This window comes from Lissotriton vulgaris, chromosome 3_1 (genome assembly GCF_964263255.1).
Source record: "Lissotriton vulgaris chromosome 3_1, aLisVul1.2, whole genome shotgun sequence".
NCBI lineage: Eukaryota > Metazoa > Chordata > Amphibia > Caudata > Salamandridae > Lissotriton > Lissotriton vulgaris.
The window spans coordinates 64,248,933-64,270,504 of NC_141689.1; the positions used below are offsets into that span (position 1 = coordinate 64,248,933).

Sequence of the window (21,572 nt, forward strand, 5' to 3'; positions counted from 1 at the left end):
TCACTGTACACTTACTCTAGACTTATTTTGCTCTCATGTTCCTGACTCTCTTTGTACACTGTAGATAGTTACATTTCATCGCAAACTTACAACTAAATTTCATATAATGTTGTCTCTAGACACCCACATAGTGCTTAGACATGAACACTTACACAGTAGATATAAAGTATGTGTTTGTTACTTTCATGTACAGTCTGTGAAAAAAAGACACTTGTTGCAAGTAAAACGTGTTTATTGATAGTGAAAAGAAAATATTTTAATACACACAGTTTGAAGTAAGAGCATATATTAGTAAATGTATTGAAATGAAATATAAAATGACTGTATATGGGATACAACAAAGTATTTTAAGCAAGTAGTAATTGTAGATAGCTTGGATAATTAAAAACATATCCTATCTAACATAAAGCAACTTTGAAGGATCACACATTTGGTGTAAAATAGCACACATATTTAAGTATCATAAAATGTTACAAATAAAAAAAATGTTATAGTCATAATGAAAAGTCTGTGTAATGACACATGCTGCATTTCAAAATCTTTTAAAAGCAAAGATGTAGTCAATAGTACACAATTTGTAAATTGGCTTTTTTTCTTTTAAAAAAAGCGAAATGTATGTAACTGTACAATTGCATGTAATTAGTATCCATTACATATTTGTACTATTTAGGAAATAATGCTAAAATACTTTACACAGACTGTCACATGTATATTGCACACTTTTTCAAAAAACAACTTCTATGTAAATGGCAGACAATATGACATTGGACTGCGGAAAAAAATAGGCTTACATTTTTCAAATATACATATTTGACAATGTCTTACTTGGGAAACATGTACAGTATAAAGTATTTCAAACACATGTTATTGTGTTGTAATGTGTTCTTTAATTTCTGTAATATGCCCATTACAAAAAACAACTGCGTATGTTTGCGGCAAAAATGGCAAGAGTTCATCCGATAAGTTTTCAGTATATTCAGAAATGCCGAAGTAGTCAACCAGAATATTATTATCAATTTTCATTGACTGGTATGTGTCACTACTGACTACTTTTGTCGTTAATATAGATGTTTCCTCTGATGTGCTCTCAATTCCAAATATTTCCAGGTTAATATTTTGAGATGGTGGTTCAGTGACCTTTGAATACAAAAGGAACACATTAATATACATTTTAAACAGTTACAGTTTTTAAACACTTTCCTAGTGAATTTGCTTTAAAATTTTAAGTGTGTACAATTAGTAGTAGTTTAGCTTTTAATATGGATAGAAAAGTTATGAATAAGTAGTACAGTGTTCTGGATGAACAACTTGTAATTCTTACATAAAGGGTGAATAGCAGTAAGAACAGCGTTAGAAAGTGACATAGTAGTAGTATAATAATTTTGTAGAGTGTTACTTAAGAGTAGCGACTTTTAGAATACAAAATATTTATGGTACTTCTGAGAGTGAGTATTATTGGAGTGTATAAATTTGTAAAGTAAGAAGTTGAATATAGAGTACTTGAGAGGTAGAAGGGGAGAACATATAGATTTACAAGACTATTTATAAAATGTGAGGTGTTACGATCACATTACTTTTATGAATGAGGAAATAGCAATATTGACTATTAATGAGTGTGTTTTAAAAGGTCATAGTAGATGGTGACTGTTAGTACGTATGTGGTGGACAGTAAAAGGTAGTTAAAAAGTAGTAATGATGAATGTTAGAGGAAATTATAGGAGTCATTTCTGAAAAGGTAGTAGTGGGAAAAGGTAGCATGATTTGTACAGTGAGTAGTACAAATTTGTTTAAATGTTGCCCCATGTACCTTATATACGAAGTGAAATGGAAGAATGATTGATATCTGTTTTGTAATTAGGAGCATTTAAATTGTCTTCATAGTAACTATTAGAGAGGGAGTTCTTTGTTGTAGAAAGTGACTACCTTCAGCAATTCATAGAGAGTGAGTAATACAGAAGATTAATACAATTATTATTTGTAAATGACTAGTATAGTTAAAAATAGAGAGATAATAGTAAATGAAAATTACGATTAAGTATGTGTTAGAAATAGTTGAAGATTGAAAATAATACTAAAGAGTAATAGTGAAAATAAGGTATACTTAGTAACAAGTAAGTGGATAGAATAAAGAGTGAGACAGTTTTGTAATTTGTACAGACTTAGAGAATTATTACTATAGAGTTCTATAAAGTTACTATAAAGAGATAGACACTATAAAGAGAGGCCTAAAATGTAGGGTATTTAGCATAGGAAGTAATATTCGAGAACGACTACTACAAAATGTCAGAGAAAATAGTGGAGTTCGTAGTTGGTGAGTCCTACAGATGGGAATAATAGTGAGTATTACAAGTTGAACAGTAATAAAGAGTATCAATTACATATTTGTACAAATTATGTTGTACAGAGAGAGTGTTAGAGACAAGTGGTAAGTATCTATAGAATAATTTGAAAAGAACGAGTAGGAGTGTTTTTAGTAATTAGAAAGTAGTTAGTACATAACGTTGTTGCCCTATCTATAGTTTTTGGTAAGGAAATAAGTAGGCAAATAACGTTTGAATACTGTAAATAAATGGACTGCATTGGTAATGTTGTAGGTATCGTGTATAGTTAGGCATCTATAAGTTGTTTTTGCAAATATACTGATTTTTTTTTAGAAATGTGCTAAGCATGCTGCACGTAATGGAAGTAATGGAAATTTGCATACAAGATACCTAATGTAGTACTTGTGAATGCTTTATGATGACACTATGAAAAACTTCATTTAACTGTACAAGTAGTGGAAATGACATTGCTATAACATTTTAATAATGTTAATTTGTGTGTCTTGGACAGTATTGACAAATAAGAGTTCATTTATGAACTTTTAAGAAAATTTGTAAAAGTAGCCTATTTTCAACGTTTTATTTGTAAATAATCATGGAACTATTACTAATACCTCTAAGTAATTACTAAATGAGTAAAGCAATGTTTACTTACTTGACATTGGCTGTGTCTAGTAGTGTTCAACACTTTCTCCATGTTGAACTCATGTACAGTAACATGCGTAATTTTTAAATATTGTCCAATGCATACAGGGAAATTAGTTGTCTCTCTCCACAAAGTAATTTTCACTTCGTCTGTTAAGTCCTTTAGGGTTATTGACTTTAGTAAAGTTTCTTTTCCTTTAATAATAACAGTTTTTGTATCTTGTTCCTGCAGAAAAAGAAAAAGAATTATTTCGACTGTTATTAGTCTTTTGACTGTTGATACTTAGTCATTCTGCAACTGCACTCACTTTGCTCCTGCACTGTTTCTGCACTTATTCTGTAGACACGTTAGCCTGCATTCATTTTGCATGCAGTCTGGACTTACACTGTGCATTTACTCCCTTTTAATTAGCAGTTATTCTGTACTCATTCTGCATATACTTTGTAGCATGCAGTTACTCTTTGTGCACTCTTATTCACTCTGCAGTCACTCTGCATGTACTGTGCACCTGCACTCCCTGTATATTGACTGTACATCTGCACTTACTCTGCACTTACGCGGTACTGTACACTCAATATTTATGCATTGAGTCTCCATGTACTCACTCACTGTACACCTGCAGTGACCCTGCACTCACTCTGCAATTGCATTGACTCTGTGCCTGCACTTTATCTGTACTGAATGTGTGTTCACTCACATTCTGCACTTACTTTAATTCTGCAGTTATTCAGTTGCACTTTACACTGTGAACACAATCTGCAGTGTGTTAGTCTGCACTTAATCCCCTTCTGTACTTGATCTGCACTTAATTGACACTGTTTTTTCAGTCACTGTTACTCTGCAATGAGTGTTACTCTACATTACATTTGTAATAACTTTTTTATTAATGACATTCTTGGTATTGTACACCTACTCTCCCTTTGTACTTACTCATTGTGCAGCTGCAGTTAGTGCACTCATTTTGTAATTGCACTCACTGTGCCCCTAGAATAACTATGCATTCACTGGGCACTCACTTACACTTTACGGTCACTCACTAGCACTCTGCAGTCATTGTGAACTTATATTGCATGGGGACACACTATTCTACAATATGGGGATACGTTATTCGTGAATAACCAGGCCCTTTATAAACGCCCCTAATAAAAAAAAAAATATTGCAATATAGTATCACTGTTCACAGTCAGTTTTACAACTAAATTTCTTTCTGTACTTAATTTGCACTTACTCGACACTGACTTACTCTCATTCTGCAGTCACTCTCACTGTACAGTTATTCTTTAGTCAATATTTTTACACTGACTGTCTCTGCAGTCTACACCTGCTTTTAATTTGCACTGACTCAAAGTACAGCTACATTTTGTAAGTGTATTGAATGCAGTATAAAAGACTTAAAAGATTTTGGTGTGATGTATAAAACTAAATACAAACATGTAGCAATGCTTAGTGTTATTATTGCATATATGGAGAGTTGGAAGGGAGGAACACTGTGGTAGTGGTGAGATGTAGGAAATAGCAGTGGGCAGTGTGGGTAAGGGGGAGGGAGTGTTATTTGTGGCTGCTAGGGATGTTGTGCATAGATTGTAAAGTATAACGTATATAGGGCAAGGGTAAAGGGAGACAAGAGTCTGTGAAAAATGAGTGCACTTTGTAATAGGAAGTGGCAAAAAATGGTGTGTAAGAGATGGGAAAAGGTGGTCACAAAGGAAGGTAAAAGCTTGGGGGAAAGAGGGCAATAGGTAGTAAAAAAAAGTGAATGAGAGGGGTGGTGGACAAAAAGTGAGTAGAGCATGTGGGGAAAGTGCTATAAGGTGTGAACTAACTTAGTGGTACAGTAGACATATGGCCATTAGAAATGAATAAAACAAAAAACAGCAACATTATAATTATTTTCCACTTACTTCTGATACAGTCCCACAAACAGTCATTAAAGACTTTAACACTGCTCCTTTCACGCCTTTTATTGGAGATGGTGGAGGTGGTGGTGGTTGCAAGATATTCTGTGCCATTTCTGTGACATATTCCGATAATGGTAGTGGAGAAATCTTAGTTATTTTAGTTTGCTTGGTAATTAAAATAGTTATTTTTAACTAAAACATTTCTTAAAAGCAATCCAGTGTTTGGTTTGGTTTGCTCGTAGTAGTCCTCATTGTAACACGTTGCCTTTATTGCTCCAGTTGTGTCCGCTAATGCCAAATGGTATCAAACTTTATCATCTTCTTTTGCATTCCTATAATACGTTTTCTCTGAAGTTTGTACTACATTGACCTTAATCGGTTTCTGGTATGGTTTAGTACCATCAGTTGGCTCTTTTGTTATGTCTTGTACTGTAAATATCTGTAATAAAAAAGAAAAATAGTACATTTCAAATTGAAATCCACAATGCTTTATGATCACTATAATATGATTCTAAAGTACCAAATGCAGTTAGCCGTTCATTACTGTATGTGTGGTCTAATAATGAATTATAATCTGTTGTATATGTGTTTATAAGTTGTTTGCATTTCAATGTTGTTTCTATAAAATGAAGAAGCTTTGTATTTTTTGGAGATGTCACAGTTAAGTCTATGTTAAAGTCGCCCATTATTATGTACCGAAAATTTGGATAGTCAGTAATAATGTTAATGAGGGCTTGTATTAATGTATTGACTAATACTGTAGGTGGTTTGTATAATGTTATAACTAAGTAGGTAGTATCATGTACAAAAAGTGTGAAGTGTACTATGTCAATTTGTTTGTGTGTTGTAAAATTGGTAAAATGAATTGTCCTTTCTTGTAGTAAAATATAATACCATGATTTTTTTGTTGGTGATGGAATTTATCAAAAATAATGTAATTGTATTGATCAATAAGGAACTTCTTATATGGTGCTTTAGTAGTAGTATTAATTTCAGTTAAACAAATAATATGAGCATTCATAATGTTTCTATCTGATATTACAGATTTGAAATGTTTCTGTAATGAACGTATATTCTGAACTACAATATTAAAATGTGTATTTTATAATCGTAATTGTGGTACAGAAATGTGTAATAACATATGCTTTCTAAGTCTTTCCATTTCTTCAATGACTTTTGCATGTACGGCTATCTTTTCTTCCTTAAAATTTTTTATGTATATGTTACTTACAGATTTAGCTCTACTTAAAGCAACATAATGCAAGTGATGTGTTTTACTGTTATTAAAGTGTATATAAAGGGGTTCTATTGTTGCACCTTGTGTCCTATGAATAGTACGTGCGGATGCTTGCCGTAATGGGAATTGCTTTCGTGCTATTGTAATAAATTTCTTAGTAAATTGAAATTGCCTTGTTATTGGATGTATTGGTGTCCATTCTTTGGAAATGCCACCGTGAAATAAGTGTCTGTTTTGCTCTCTTGCATTTTTGCCAATTGTTTTATTATCAAATGCAACCCAAACAATAATTGGGGAGCAATTAATAATGTCAACAAATTGTACAAGTCCTGTCGCTCCATTAGTTAGTCCATCATTAACATTAACATTACAACTTAAATCATAGTGAAGATTTAAAGTTATTTCTATTGTATGTGCAAGGCCCATTGTCTTAGTAGCATCTTTTGGTAACTGTTTTAATATTGCTTCTTTCATTCTGTCTGAAACATCTGACACTACAATATCTTTAGCTATTGTAGTATAAACTGGATATTGCTGACTATGCTGCAGTAAAACTTTTCTATTAATGTCATTGACTTCTTTGTTTGTTGACATTATATATGCTACATTTTTAGCAATGCTACTAGCAGGCTGTATTTCCCGTTCTTTAATGCGTATAATGTCGGCACTTGTATGTTTCCCTTCTCTAAGTCTGTTTAATAATTGAGCAAATATAAGGTCATCTTGTTGGTGCATTATTTTTGTTAATTCAAATAATTGGAAATGTGTCATCCATAAGTTTGTACTTAATGGTCCATACAATTGTTTACTATTTTCAAAGATATAAGTATCGACAACTGGTTTTAGTTGATAGAAATCTCCAAAAGCTATTACTGTAAGACCTCCAAAAGGCTGATTAGATGATTTTATTTCTTGCAGTCTGTTATGTATAAAGTTGAAAATTTTCCCTCCAACCATAGAAATTTCATCTATTATCAATACTTTAACATGCGCAAATAAAGTTTGTAGACTACTTTTCTGCTCATGTGTTAATGCTTTGTAGCTTAAACTTTGTGAAACAGGTATTTTGAAAGTGCTATGGAGTGTAGAACCATTTATATTATGAGCAGCTTTCCCTGTTGGAGCTGTAAGCAATACATAAATATTGTCAGGATTTTCTCCAGCTTTGGTATTGTAATACTGTAGCAATGTTTGATATAATGCAGTAATAACAAAGCTTTTGCATACTCCTGCACCTCCAGTGCAAAAAGTGTAACATGGCTTTTCTTGTGTTTTTAACCAGTTTAAATGATGGTACACAAAATTGAGTTGTTCTTCTGTTAAATTATGCATAATAGCATAATATTTGTCCTCGTCTATAATATTATTAGTTATAGTTTCTATTTCAGCTACGCTTCTCATGCCTAGATCCAATGACAAGTCATATGTTAATTTTTCGCCATTATCTACCTCCTTTTCTGCATTTCTTGAAGGCCTTAATATTGGTGAATTGTGTTCACTATCTAGTATCTCGTGTTCATTTATAGTATCAATTGTTGTGATTAGGTCATTGTTTGTATTATAAGATTTATATTGAATATCAACACTACTTTTTACTTGCAAATATCTTTCATAATATGTAGGGCTATTTAACAATATTTTATTTTCTTCTCTCCATGGATAATGAAGCATTAATAACTCTCGATAATAGTTTTCAGAGTCATTGTTTTTGTTAAACCTGCAGTATCAAATAGTTTTAGGAGTAGAGCGTCTATGTAAAATATAGTTGTCTTTTAAGTTATTATATTCAGCCTCTTGCTCTATGCTTTCAATCTGGACTTCTTCTTCATCTGAGCTATAAAAATTAGTTTCAGTAAATAAATTTTCACTGTCATTTTTGCTTTTCCTATTTTTATTTATCCTTGTGACATTAAATTTAGATACAAAGTCAGCTAATGTACACTGTTCTAATTCTTTGCATCTTTTGCTATATCTAACTACAATATTGTCACATTGGATATTACTTGAAGAGTCTGGTAATGCATTGATAGTTTCTAGATCTTTTAGCAAATAAGTTCTTTTGTTCAGGGGGCTCGTATTAATAAATGCAATTGCACGTGAACTTTTCCTTAATGGTATTTGTAGTATTAGATATGCTGCCTCCTGAGCACTTATTTCTGTACAGTTTAAGAATTTATTGCCTATGTGGCGTAATTGCTCTTTAATGTTAGAATTATGAGCAACATCTTTTGCAGCTTGTACAAGAATTTTGCTCATTCCTCTTTGTGATTTACTAATGTAGGCTATTATGTAGACAGCACATGCATATGCGTCTAATACAAACGGCAAATCTATATTTGCTCTCCAAGCTCGAAGAAGTACTGTATTATAATTATTTATAAAGCATTCAGATGGCAATCTTTTTAAAAAAAAATAGTTGTTTTTTCAATTACAGATTGAATGGATGTAATATATTGCCTATTATCCATTTTGATAAACTATAAGAATTGTCTATAATCCAGTGTATGAAACTCTGGCAGATTCATTGCTTCATGAATAGTTAAGACATTTCTTTGCATTTCTTTATCTGTATTATTACTTGGTAAAGGCTCCAGTATAGTAGTTTCTACCATTGGGTATCTAGGATATTGATACTTGCAAGTATACTGATTTTTTCTTCTGCAATTCTTTGTGTGTCCATGCTTTTGTAAAGGTATTAAAGACTCTAATTCAGAATGTTGTAATTTATTGCAACTTATGTATTTATCTATAAAGGCAATTACTTCTGTTACTTCTGATACTCCATATTGTGGAGCATTTTTTATCCATAATAATGCATGTATATGTGGTGAACCTCTTTGCTGAAATTCTACTCTGTAAAAAAAGTCACACAAAATTCCGATCGGATTACTTTTACCCATTATGATAGTATTAAATAATTTCTTGACTTGGAAATCAAAATGTCGTGCACAAGTAATTGGGTCTTGTTGTATTAATTTACATTTTCTTTCCCACGACATGTCTTTAAATTCCTCTTCCGTGCACTCTTTTTTCTTTTGCACTCGCAATAAAATATTTATTAGGTGGTGCCATTTTGTTTCTGCTGCAGATAGAGTGAGAAAGAAAGTTGGTATTCCAAGTTGTCTTATCATAGCAAAAAGATCTTTTTTGCAGTGCTCCCAATATGGTGGTGAACTGCGTAAAGTTTTAAGTATTTTATATCCTTCATTATATTGCATAACTTTTTCAAAATTGTATTTTATATCTCTTGCAGTTATACATTCCCCATCGGTAAAATATTTGCGCAAAGAAATATTTATTTTACCTTGGATTTGTTTAATATGCAATTTTTTAAGCTTAAAAAATATATTAGTAACAGAGTTAGCAACTCTTCTATCATAGCTCCTTAATTCCCATTGGCATATTGTACTGTAATGTACAGGAATTATTCTATCTTCATTACTTGGTCTGCGAGCGCCCCCAAATATTTTTGGAAAAGCAAGAAATTGTGAATCTTTGTCTTCATATAAACCTCTAGGTGTGTTATGTTCGGCAGGTGCTAAACACAACACATTAGCACTCTCTGTAGTTATTGCTTCATTTATTAATAAAGTATCGACATTTCCACTTTCTATGTCATCTGATGAACTTTCTTCATTAATTTCTTCTACACTTTCAGTGCTATCAAATACCTCTGTTGGTAAGTATTCCCAATCTTTATTAACAGTTATTCCATACTCTTTAAACATAGGACTATTGTTTGCTAGCCATACTGCTGCCTCTTTTACTCTATTTGGTCTAACATTTTCATAATGGGTGTATGATTTATAAGATAACTTTCTTTTTAACTTTATGGCTATGGTCATATCAGCACTAATTTGCCTTGGCAAAATTGTTACAGTTGTCATAACATCTGCTGGTACATTAACAACAGCCCCTGATAATGATTTCTGTGATCCGCGTGGTAGTGTTTTCATTTGTACAAAAGGTATTCGCGGTGACACTAATCGCTCTTCTAAATCATACAAATTTAATTGCTGTGGAATTTTCTCAAACTTCATTCCATTTATAAAAGAACTTTGTGGTACTTTACCTTTTCTAATTTCTTTACAGCAAGTGGCACATATATAGTCAGTTTTGTATATACTAACGTTACATTTGATAAACATTGGATGTCTAGAAATACTAGTTGTTTTTGTTAATGATTGGCTATGCCATAACTGATTGCATATAGTACAGATGTACTCTGGTCCATATAAAATTTCTTTATGAAAAGCATTTATTAAGTTTGTTGTAATTGTATCTACGTCTACATCTATACTATTGCTTACTTTTGTCTTACTATTGATTTGTATATCTGGGCTTGTAAGTAATGGTATTACTTTTGTTTTACTCATAAGACATACTTCATTATATAGAACAGTTATTTTGTCTGTACTATTTTCAGGTAATGTACTACTTAGTTTATACAAATCAGTTTCTAATGCTGCTGTACCTCTTTCTCGTTCGATATTTATATTATTGCTTTGTACTATGGACATGTTGTCTTGTTTATATTGCCTTTTAGGTAATGGAATAACGTTTGTTTTAGTACTATAACATACTCTTTTATACTGATTTGTAGATTTATTAGCACTAATACTATTATGAACTGCAGAAAGTAACTGCACTTGTGGTCTTGATGTATCGCCTACATAATTTATTACGCTTACATTCCTTTTACTACTATTCTTTTCACGTACTGTTTTATACTGACTTGTAGATTTATTAGCACTATTACTATCACTAACTCCAGGAAGTAACTGCAGTTCTAGTCTTGAAGTATCACGTACACAATTTCTTGCGCTTACATTCCTTTTACTGCTATACCTTTGAGCTGTAAAAGTTGTATCAATATGTTCAGGTAGGACTATTTCCTTTATGCTGTCTATAGTTTTTTTACTTTTATGCACAAATAATCCTTTAATACCTTTGACTTGCATCATTTTATCATTTAGTCGTACTGCATTTTTTAGTGTTTTAGGCAGTATAGTTTTTATATCTATTGGAGTTCATTCATATGCAACATGGTGTTGTTCGGGTAATTTTATACAATTTGCAAGTTGAATTATATATTCCACTAAATCTGTAAAAGAGGTTTTTTCTATAGCAATGCAAGTCCCATTAGGGTGAGGCATCCCTTGTTTATCTCTGCTATGGGAATCAAAAATGTATTATTTTTCTAAATGTTTAAAAATTGAAATTACATAGTTATTCATACAAAGTAAAATGCCAGTATACTTATGTATACATATATTTAGTGCATTATGTATACCTGGATAGGAAGGAATTATACAATGTAGTACATCTCCATAATAAGGCTGTTTAAGAGAGAGTGAATATATATTACTATTGAACTGTATATATCTAGGTAGGTCATCTGGATGCATATATTGTTCATTATTTAATGAATGCATCTCTAGATATAAATCATCTCCTAAGTCCATAATAAAATGCAAGTCATTTGAATTCATGTATTGACTGGCTTCAACATATGATGTATAATAGCAATAGTACTATTTGGTAAGCATTGCTTTCCTCGAGATATACTATTAGATTTTACATGTCCTTGATGATACTTGCCTTGTAGTGTCCTATTCATTATCTAAATTGTATTGTATGTATTATATGTTTAGTGTATTGTGTGTGCTAGCTATGATGTCTTCTTAATAGTATATATTTCCTATCTGTACAAGTAAGGGAAAGAGAAATTAGTATACAAATCTTACCTTGAAAATATTATGTAGCTTTGTTGAGGGAACTTAGTTACCTGCAAGTACATGAAAAGGTAAAAAAAAGAATTTTTTTTTGTTTGTATCATGAAATCTATGTTTGTATAGCATTGCATAGTAATGAAAATTAACATTTTTAAATTTAGTATTTATTGTAAGTTAACATAGTATAGGTTATAAGAGCATCAATAGGTACTGTGATCAGATGGCAGACAAATTACAGTACAGGTGTAGTTGTGTGTCGTTATGTCTGTTATATGCGCTGAATGTGTTTGTGTATGTTAGTATACATGTGTGTTTCTATCTGTGTATCTTTAGGTATAGTTGTGTGTATTTATGCATATTAGAGTGTTGTTGTATGTTGTGTGTGCCTGTATATAGTTCTCTATGTGTATGCATTTTTATATGTTTGGTTTTTTGTGTGATTGTGTGTGCGGTGGTGTGGGTTGTTGTGAGTAGTTTAGTTCTTAGTATTTGTGTTGTTTTGTGTGTCTATGTGTAGTTGTATGTATGCGTTTGTATAGTTAAAGAAAAATGTATATGGAAGAGAGCAACATACAAGGTCAGCGTAAGACGAGAGTGAGGTAAAGTAAAAGGCGGTTGGAAGCTAGCAGCAGATTAGCACTGGAAACGAGAAAAGGTAGTTCAAGAAGTAAGTGACTTGAAAGAAACAAAAGCATTCACAGGAAATAAAAAAGTGGAGTTAGATAATGAAGTGTGATGTAAGATAAGAGCAGATTACTATAGAAGAAGAGAATAGGGAATTAGAGAAACGTAAAATAAACGAGGAGCATATTACCATGGCAAAAGGCAACAGGGAAATAAAGAAGGAGTTTTTTTAAAATAATAGGAAAGTAGCATAGGAAATATTAATAGATAACAGAATGAAAGAGTGAGGTGTTGTGGGGGAGCATAGCATTAGCATAAAAAAAGAGATGAAAAGATTATGAGAGAGGCAGGTAGCAAAGATCAGCACAAATGTATAGAGTGTGAAGCTGATAGATTAAGTGAGGGTAAAAGATGGATTGGGTGACTGCAACAGATAAACATAGGACAGTAGGTAGAGTGTTGAGGAGATATAGATAAATTGATATTTTACTTCATTACAGTTAAGAATAGTATGGCGTAAGAGAAAACTGACATAAAAAAGTGTCTGCCTAGAAAAGAGTAGCAACGTAGTACAAGAGAAGAGAAGACAATAGAAAATAAAAAACTGAGGTGTGGTGTTAAGAACATCTGAATAGTATAGAAGAAGAAATGAAGAAGGTAATAAATAAGGTAAATAGAAAATAGCAGCAAATACATAGATACTGTAAGGGTGATAGATTGAAAATGTATATTGATACATTGAATAAGGGTGTGGGTTAAATGTAGGACGTAAGATACAGTGATATTCATAGGTCTTCAACAGCACTCTAGCATTAAGAACACTCTGCCCTCAACAATAATCTGCATTGAACAACATTCCTCACTAAAGAATGGTCTGCAGGTAACATTAGTCTGTACTAAACAATGCTCTACAATTATTAGGACATAGGACACAGGACACTACAGTGAACAGCATACAACACAGTGCAGTAAACAGTATACAATAGACTGCATTCATTTTGCACACACTCTGCACTCACTAACACTTTGCACTCACTCACTCTAACTCACAAGGTATTCTGCACTCACTCTGCACTCTGGACACATTCTGTACTCTCTTATTTTGCACTCATTCTCCCTTTGCAGTTATTCGACACTAACTCTACATTCAGTCTGCATTGACTGTCAGTATTCATTTACACTCACTCGACATTAATGTTGCACTCGCCCTGCAGTCACTTTGCAACTGCATTCACTTTGCCCCTGCACTCACTCTCAACTCTGGACTCATTGTGCATTCACTGTTACTCTGCACTCATTTTGCACGCACTCTGCACCATGCTCCTAAAAAGACTTCATTTATTTTATAGTGTTCCCTATTACAACATGTAGGCGTGAGGCTAAGGGCTGTTCTAATTTATCTACAGAAGGGCTTGAGCGACCCTTAAAGGGCCAAATGTCTTAAAGAGAGGATATGAAAGGTATGGTAATTGGTCCAGGCAAGGCTGTCTTTAAGTAAGGTAGCACGCCATAGGCCTTAGGAATTTGTCAATGTCCACTTCCTGCATATTGTGTTCGGACACGCGCAGAAGAATACATAAATCCTCAATTACCAGCTGTCTGAGGTGCCGGTAATTGAAGGCAGATGGTGCTGGGAGCGTGTGCACTGCTGTGTTTTTTTCCCCTTCAGCTCTGTGTGCGTGCATGAACAGCCGGCCAGCAATGTAGAGAATCACATGCATCAGATCTGTTTTTTTTTAAACAATTGTGATCGCGAAAGTGATCGATTTCTGTGCTGCTTGTTTAAATAATTGCGATCGCAAAAGTGATCGCTTTCTGTGCTGCTTGTTTTTCGTATGTAATCTTGTTCTTCTACGAACTCGATGGTAGAGGAGTATCCCTCTAGGTCACTTCATTAATTTTCCACGAGTCCGCCGTGTCTGGTGGCGAGTGCAGATTGGTAGTGCAGAGTGCAGAGTGGTAGTGCAGAGTGCCGAGTGGTAGTGCAGAGTGGTAGTGCAGAGTGGTAGTGCAGAGTGGTAGTGCAGAGTGGTAGTGGAGAGTGGTAGTACCGAGTGCAGAGTGGTAGTGCGCAGAGTGGTAGTGCAGAGTGCAGAGTGGTAGTGCAGAGTGCAGAGTGCAGAGTGGTAGTGCAGAGTGCAGAGTGGTAGTGCAGAGTGAGAGTGCAGAGTGCAGATTGAGAGTGCGAGTGGTAGTGCAGAGTGCAGATTGGTAGTGCAGAGTGCAGATTGGTAGTGCAGAGTGCAGAGTGGTAGTGAAGAGTGCAAAGTGGTAGTGCAGAGTGGTAGTGCAGAGTGCAGAGTGGTAGTGCAGAGTGGTAGTGCAGAGTGGTAGTGCAGATTGGTAGTGTAGAGTGGTAGTGCTGAGTGCAGAGTGGTAGTGCAGAGTGCAGAGTGGTAGTGCAGAGTGCAGAGTGGTAGTGCAGAGTGCAGAGTGGTAGTGCAGATTGAGAGTGCAGAGTGTAGATTGAGAGTACAGAGTGTAGATTGAGAGTACAGAGTGCAGAGTGGTAGTGCAGAGTGCAGAGTGGTAGTGCAGAGTGGTAGTGCAGAGTGGTAGTGCAGAGTGCAGATTGAGAGTGCAGAGTGCAGAGTGGTAGTGCAGAGTGCAGAGTGGTAGTGCAGAGTGCAGAGTGGTAGTGCAGAGTGCAGAGTGGTAGTGCAGAGTGGTAGTGCAGAGTGCAGAGTGGTAGTGCAGAGTGCAGAGTGGTAGTGCAGAGTGGTAGTGCAGAGTGCAGAGTGGTAGTGCAGAGTGCAGAGTGCAGAGTGGTAGTGCAGAGTGCAGAGTGGTAGTGCAGAGTGCAGAGTGGTAGTGCGGAGTGCAGAGTGGTAGTGCGGAGTGCAGAGTGCAGAGTGGTAGTGCAGAGTGGTAGTGCAGAGTGGTAGTGCAGATTGGTAGTGCAGAGTGCAGATTGGTAGTGCAGAGTGCAGAGTGGTAGTGCAGAGTGGTAGTGCAGAGTGGTAGTGCAGAGTGCAGATTCAGAGTGCAGAGTGCAGAGTGGTAGTGCAGAGTGCAGAGTGGTAGTGCAGAGTGGTAGAGCAGAGTCAGAGGGGTAGTGCAGAGTAGTAGTGCAGAGTGCAGAGTGGTAGTGCAGAGTGCAGAGTGGTAGTGCAGAGTGCAGATTGAGAGTGAGAGTGGTAGTGCAGAGTGCAGATTGAGAGTGCAGAGTGCAGAGTGGTAGTGCAGAGTGGTAGTGCAGAGTGCAGAGTGGTAGTGCAGAGTGGTAGTGCAGAGTGGTATTGCAGAGTGGTAGTGCAGAGTGCAGAGTGCAGAGTGGTAGTGCAGAATGCAGAGTGGTAGTGCGGAGTGCAGAGTGGTAGTGCAGAGTGGTAGTGCAGAGTGGTATTGCAGAGTGGTAGTGCAGAGTGCAGAGTGCAGAGTGGTAGTGCAGAATGCAGAGTGGTAGTGCAGAGTGCAGAGTGGTAGTGCAGAGTGCAGAGTGGTAGTGCAGAGTGCAGAGTGGTAGTGCAGAGTGCAGAGTGGTAGTGCAGAGTGGTAGTGCAGAGTGCAGAGTGGTAGTGCAGAGTGCAGAGTGGTAGTGCAGAGTGCAGAGTGGTAGTGCAGAGTGCAGAGTGGTAGTGCAGAGTGGTATTGCAGAGTGCAGAGTGGTAGTGCAGAGTGCAGAGTGGTAGTGCAGAGTGCAGAGTGGTAGTGCAGAGTGCAGAGTGGTAGTGCAGAGTGCAGAGTGCAAATTAAGAGTGCGAGTGGTAGTGCAGAGTGCAGATTGGTAGTGCAGAGTGCAGATTGGTAGTGCAGAGTGGTAGTGCAGAGTGCAGTTTGAGAGTGCAGAGTGCAGAGTGGTAGTGCAGAGTGGTAGTGCAGAGTGGTAGTGCAGAGTGGTAGTGCAGAGTGGTAGTGCAGAGTGGTAGTGCAGAGTGCAGATTCAGAGTGCAGAGTGCAGAGTGGTAGTGCAGAGTGCAGATTCAGAGTGCAGAGTGCAGAGTGGGAGTGCAGAGTTCAGAGTGGTAGTGCAGAGTCAGAGTGGTAGTGCAGAGTGCAGAGTGGTAGTGCAGAGTGCAGAGTGGTAGTGCAGAGTGCAGATTGAGAGTGAGAGTGGTAGTGCAGAGTGCAGATTGAGAGTGCAGAGTGCAGAGTGGTAGTGCAGAGTGGTAGTGCAGAGTGCAGAGTGGTAGTGCAGAGTGGTATTGCAGAGTGGTAGTGCAGAGTGCAGAGTGCAGAGTGGTAGTGCAGAATGCAGAGTGGTAGTGCAGAGTGCAGAGTGGTAGTGCAGAGTGGTAGTGCAGATTGGTATTACAGAGTGGTAGTGCAGAGTGCAGAGTGCAGAGTGGTAGTGCAGAATGCAGAGTGGTAGTGCAGAGTGCAGAGTGGTAGTGCAGAGTGGTAGTGCAGAGTGCAGAGTGGTAGTGCAGAGTGCAGAGTGGTAGTGCAGAGTGGTAGTGCAGAGTGCAGAGTGGTAGTGCAGAGTGCAGAGTGGTAGTGCAGAGTGCAGAGTGGTAGTGAAGAGTGCAGAGTGGTAGTGCAGAGTGCAGAGTGGTAGTGCAGAGTGGTATTGCAGAGTGCAGAGTGGTAGTGCAGAGTGCAGAGTGGTAGTGCAGAGTGCAGAGTGGTAGTGCAGAGTGCAGAGTGGTAGTGCAGAGTGCAGAGTGGTAGTGCAGAGTGCAGAGTACAAATTGAGAGTGCGAGTGGTAGTGCAGAGTGCAGATTGGTAGTGCAGAGTGCAGATTGGTAGTGCAGAGTGGTAGTGCAGAGTGCAGTTTGAGAGTGCAGAGTGCAGAGTGGTAGTGCAGAGTGGTAGTGCAGAGTGGCAGTGCAGAGTGGTAGTGCAGATTCAGAGTGCAGAGTGCAGAGTGGTAGTGCAGAGTGCAAGTGCAGAGTGGTAGTGCTGAGTGCAGATATAGAGTGAGAGTGGTAGTGCAGAGTGCAGATTGAGAGTGCAGAGTGCAGAGTGGTAGTGCAGAGTGGTAGTGCAGAGTGCAGAGTGGTAGTGCAGAGTGGTAGTGCAGAGTGGTAGTGCAGATTCAGAGTGCAGAGTGGTAGTGCAGAGTGCAGATTGAGAGTGCAGAGTGCAGTTTGAGAGTGCAGAGTGCAGAGTGGTAGTGCGGAGTGGTAGTGCAGAGTGCAAAGGGGTAGTGCAGAGTGGTAGTGCAGAGTGCAGAGTGGTAGTGCAGAGTGGTAGTGCAGAGTGCAGAGTGGTAGTGCAGAGTGCAGATTGAGAGTGCAGAGTGCAGAGTGGTAGTGCAGAGTGGTAGTGCAGAGTGCAGAGTGGTATTTCAGAGTGCAGAGTGGTAGTGCAGAGTGGTAGTGCAGAGTGCAGAGTGGTAGTGCAGAGTGCAGAGTGGTAGTGCAGAGTGGTAGTGCAGAGTGCAGAGTGGTAGTGCAGAGTGCAGATTGAGAGTGCAGAGTGCAGATTGAGAGTGCAGAGTGCAGATTGAGAGTGCAGAGTGCAGATTGGTAGTGCAGAGTGCAGAGTGGTAGTGCAGAGTGCAAATTGAGAGTGTGAGTGGTAGTGCAGAGTGCAGAGTGGTAGTGCAGAGTGCAGAGTGGTAGTGCAGAGTGCAGAGTGCAAATTGAGAGTGCGAGTGGTAGTGCAGAGTGCAGAGTGGTAGTGCAGAGTGCAGAGTGGTAGTGCAGAGTGCAGAGTGGTAGTGCAGAGTGCAGAGTGGTAGTGCAGAGTGGTATTGCAGAGTGCAGAGTGGTAGTGCAGAGTGCAGATTGGTAGTGCAGAGTGCAGATTGGTAGTGCAGAGTGGTAGTGCAGAGTGCAGAGTGGTAGTGCAGAGTGCAGAGTGGTAGTGCAGAGTGCAGAGTGGTAGTGCAGAGTGCAGAGTGGTAGTGCAGAGTGCAGAGTGGTAGTGCAGAGTGCAGAGTGCAAATTGAGAGTGCGAGTGGTAGTGCAGAGTGCAGATTGGTAGTGCAGAGTGCAGATTGGTAGTGCGGAGTGCAGTTTGAGAGTGCAGAGTGCAGAGTGGTAGTGCAGAGTGGTAGTGCAGAGTTGTAGTGCAGAGTGGTAGTGCAGAGTGGTAGTGCAGATTCAGAGTGCAGAGTGCAGAGTGGTAGTGCAGAGTGCAAGTGCAGAGTGCAGAGGGGTGGTGCAGAGTGGTAGTGCAGAGTGCAGAGTGGTAGTGCAGAGTGAGAGTGCAGAGTGGTAGTGCAGAGTGCAGATTGAGAGTGCGAGTGGTAGTGCAGAGTGCAGAGTGCAGCGTGGTAGTGCAGAGTGCAGTTTGAGAGTGCAGAGTGGTAGTGCAGAGTGGTAGTGCAGAGTGGTAGTGCAGAGTGGTAGTGCAGATTCAGAGTGCAGAGTGGTAGTGCAGAGTGCAGATTGAGAGTGCAGAGTGCAGTTTGAGAGTGCAGAGTGCAGAGTGGTAGTGCGGGTTGGTAGTGCAGAGTGCAGAGGGGTAGTGCAGAGTGGTAGTGCAGAGTGCAGAGTGGTAGTGCAGAGTGGTAGTGCAGAGTGCAGAGTGGTAGTGCAGAGTGCAGATTGAGAGTGCGAGTGGTAGTGCAGAGTGCAGATTGAGAGTGCAGAGTGCAGAGTGGTAGTGCAGAGTGGTAGTGCAGAGTGGTATTTCAGAGTGCAGAATGGTAGTGCAGAGTGCAGAGTGGTAGTGCAGAGTGCAGAGTGGTAGTGCAGAGTGGTAGTGCAGAGTGCAGAGTGGTAGTGCAGAGTGCAGATTGAGAGTGCAGAGTGCAGATTGAGAGTGCAGAGTGCAGATTGGTAGTGCAGAGTGCAGAGTGGTAGTGCAGAGTGCAGAGTGCAAATTGAGAGTGCGAGTGGTAGTGCAGAGTGCAGATTGGTAGTGCAGAGTGCAGATTGGTAGTGCAGAGTGGTAGTGCAGAGTGCAGAGTGGTAGTGCAGAGTGGTAGTGCAGAGTGCAGAGTGGTAGTGCAGAGTGCAGATTGAGAGTGCGAGTGGTAGTGCAGAGTGCAGATTGAGAGTGCAGAGTGCAGAGTGGTAGTGCAGAGTGGTACTGCAGAGTGCAGAGTGGTATTTCAGAGTGCAGAGTGGTAGTGCAGAGTGCAGAGTGGTTGTGCAGAGTGCAGAGTGGTAGTGCAGAGTGCAGAGTGGTAGTGCAGAGTGGTAGTGCAGAGTGCAGAGTGGTAGCGCAGAGTGCAGATTGAGAGTGCAGAGTGCAGATTGAGAGTGCAGAGTGCAGATTGGTAGTGCAGAGTGCAGAGTGGTAGTGCAGAGTGCAGATTGGTAGCGCAGAGTGCAGATTGGTAGTGCAGAGTGGTAGTGCAGAGTGCAGATTGAGAGTGCAGAGTGCAGATTGGTAGTGCAGAGTGGTAGTGCAGAGTGCAGAGTGGTAGTGCAGAGTGGTAGTGCAGAGTGGTAGTGCAGAGTGGTAGTGCAGAGTGCAGATTCAGAGTGCAGAGTGCAGAGTGGTAGTGCAGAGTGCAGAGTGGTAGTGCAGAGTGCAGATTGGTAGTGCAGAGTGCAGATTGGTAGTGCAGAGTGGTAGTGCAGAGTGCAGAGGGGTAGTGCAGAGTGGTAGTGCAGAGTGCAGAGTGGTAGTGCAGAGTGCAGAGTGGTAGTGCAGAGTGCAGATTGAGAGTGTGAGTGGTAGTGCAGAGTGCAGATTGAGAGTGCAGAGTGCAGAGTGGTAGTGCAGAGTGCAGATTGAGAGTGCAGAGTGCAGAGTGGTAGTGCAGAGTGCAGATTGAGAGTGCAGAGTGCAGAGTGGTAGTGCAGAGTGGTAGTGCAGAGTGCAGAGTGGTATTTCAGAGTGCAGATTGGTAGTGCAGAGTGCAGAGTGGTAGTGCAGAGTGCAGAGTGGTAGTGCAGAGTGCAGAGTGGTAGTGCAGAGTGCAGAGTGGTAGTGCAGAGCGCAGAGTGGTAGTGCAGAGTGGTAGTGCAGAGTGGTAGAGCAGAGTGCAGAGTGGTAGTGCAGAGTGCAGATTGGTAGTGCTGAGTGCAGATTGGTAGTGCAGAGTGCAGATTGGTAGTGCAGAGTGCAGATTGGTAGTGCAGAGTGCAGAGTGCAGATTGGTAGTGCAGAGTGCAGATTGGTAGTGCAGAGTGCAGATTGGTAGTGCAGAGTGCAGAGTGGTAGTGCAGAGTGCACATTGGTAGTGCAGAGTGCAGAGTGGTAGTGCAGAGTGCAGAGTGCAAATTGAGAGTGCGAGTGGTAGTGCAGAGTGCAGATTGAGAGTGCAGAGTGCAGATCGGTAGTGCAGAGTGCAGATTGGTAGTGCAGAGTGCAGATTGGTAGTGCAGAGTGCAGAGGGTAGTGCAGAGTGGTAGTGCAGAGTGGTAGTGCAGAGTGCTAGTGCAGAGTGGTAGTGCAGAGTGCAGATTCAGAGTGCAGAGTGCAGAGTGGTAGTGCAGAGTGCAGAGTGGTAGTGCAGAGTGCAGAGTGGTAGTGCAGAGTGCAGAGTGGTAGTGCAGAGTGGTAGTGCAGAGTGCAGAGTGGTAGTGCAGAGTGGTAGTGCAGAGTGCAGAGTGGTAGTGCAGAGTGGTAGTGCAGAGTGGTAGTGCAGAGTGCAGATTGAGAGTGCGAGTGGTAGTGCAGAGTGCAGAGTGGTAGTGCAGAGTACAGAGTGGTAGTGCAGAGTGCAGAGTGCAGAGTGGTAGTGCAGAGTGGTAGTGCAGAGTGCAGAGTGGTATTGCAGAGTGCAGAGTGGTATTGCAGAGTGCAGAGTGGTAGTGCAGAGTGCAGAGTGGTAGTGCAGAGTGCAGATTGGTAGTGCAGAGTGCAGAGTGGTAGTGCAGAGTGCAGAGTGAGAGTTCAGAGTGGTAGTGCAGAGTGGTAGTGCAGAGTGGTAGTGCAGAGTGGTAGTGCAGAGTGGTAGTGCAGAGTGGTATTGCAGAGTGCAGAGTGGTATTGCAGAGTGCAGAGTGGTAGTGCAGAGTGCAGATTGGTAGTGCAGAGTGCAGATTGGTAGTGCAGAGTGCAGAGTGGTAGTGCAGAGTGCAGAGTGAGAGTTCAGAGTGGTAGTGCAGAGTGGTAGTGCAGAGTGGTAGTGCAGAGTGCAGATTGGTAGTGCAGAGTGGTAGTGCAGAGTGGTAGTGCAGAGTGGTAGTGCAGAGTGCAGAGTGGTAGTGCAGAGTGGTAGTGCAGAGTGCAGAGTGGTAGAGCATAGTGCAGAGTGGTAGTGCAGAGTGCAGAGTGGTAGTGCAGAGTGCAGATTGGTAGTGCAGAGTGGTAGTGCAGAG

The 21,572-nt window shown here is 39.6% G+C and overlaps 1 protein-coding gene across 1 annotated transcript in view; it reads right to left on the reverse strand.

Annotated features, from left to right (window-relative positions):
* Positions 1-214: 214 nt before the first annotated feature.
* LOC147725966 (uncharacterized) overlaps positions 215-21,572 on the reverse strand; it is a 52,211-nt gene continuing 30,853 nt past the window's right edge. The window contains exons 2-5 of the mRNA XM_086960088.1: positions 11,850-11,890; positions 4,869-5,304; positions 2,977-3,192; positions 215-1,137 (exon numbers count right to left, since the gene is read on the reverse strand). Of these exons, the coding sequence (XP_086816214.1) occupies positions 865-1,137; positions 2,977-3,192; positions 4,869-4,976 (597 nt within the window). The 5' untranslated portion in view covers positions 4,977-5,304; positions 11,850-11,890 and the 3' untranslated portion in view covers positions 215-864. The remainder of the gene's footprint in view (positions 1,138-2,976; positions 3,193-4,868; positions 5,305-11,849; positions 11,891-21,572) is intronic.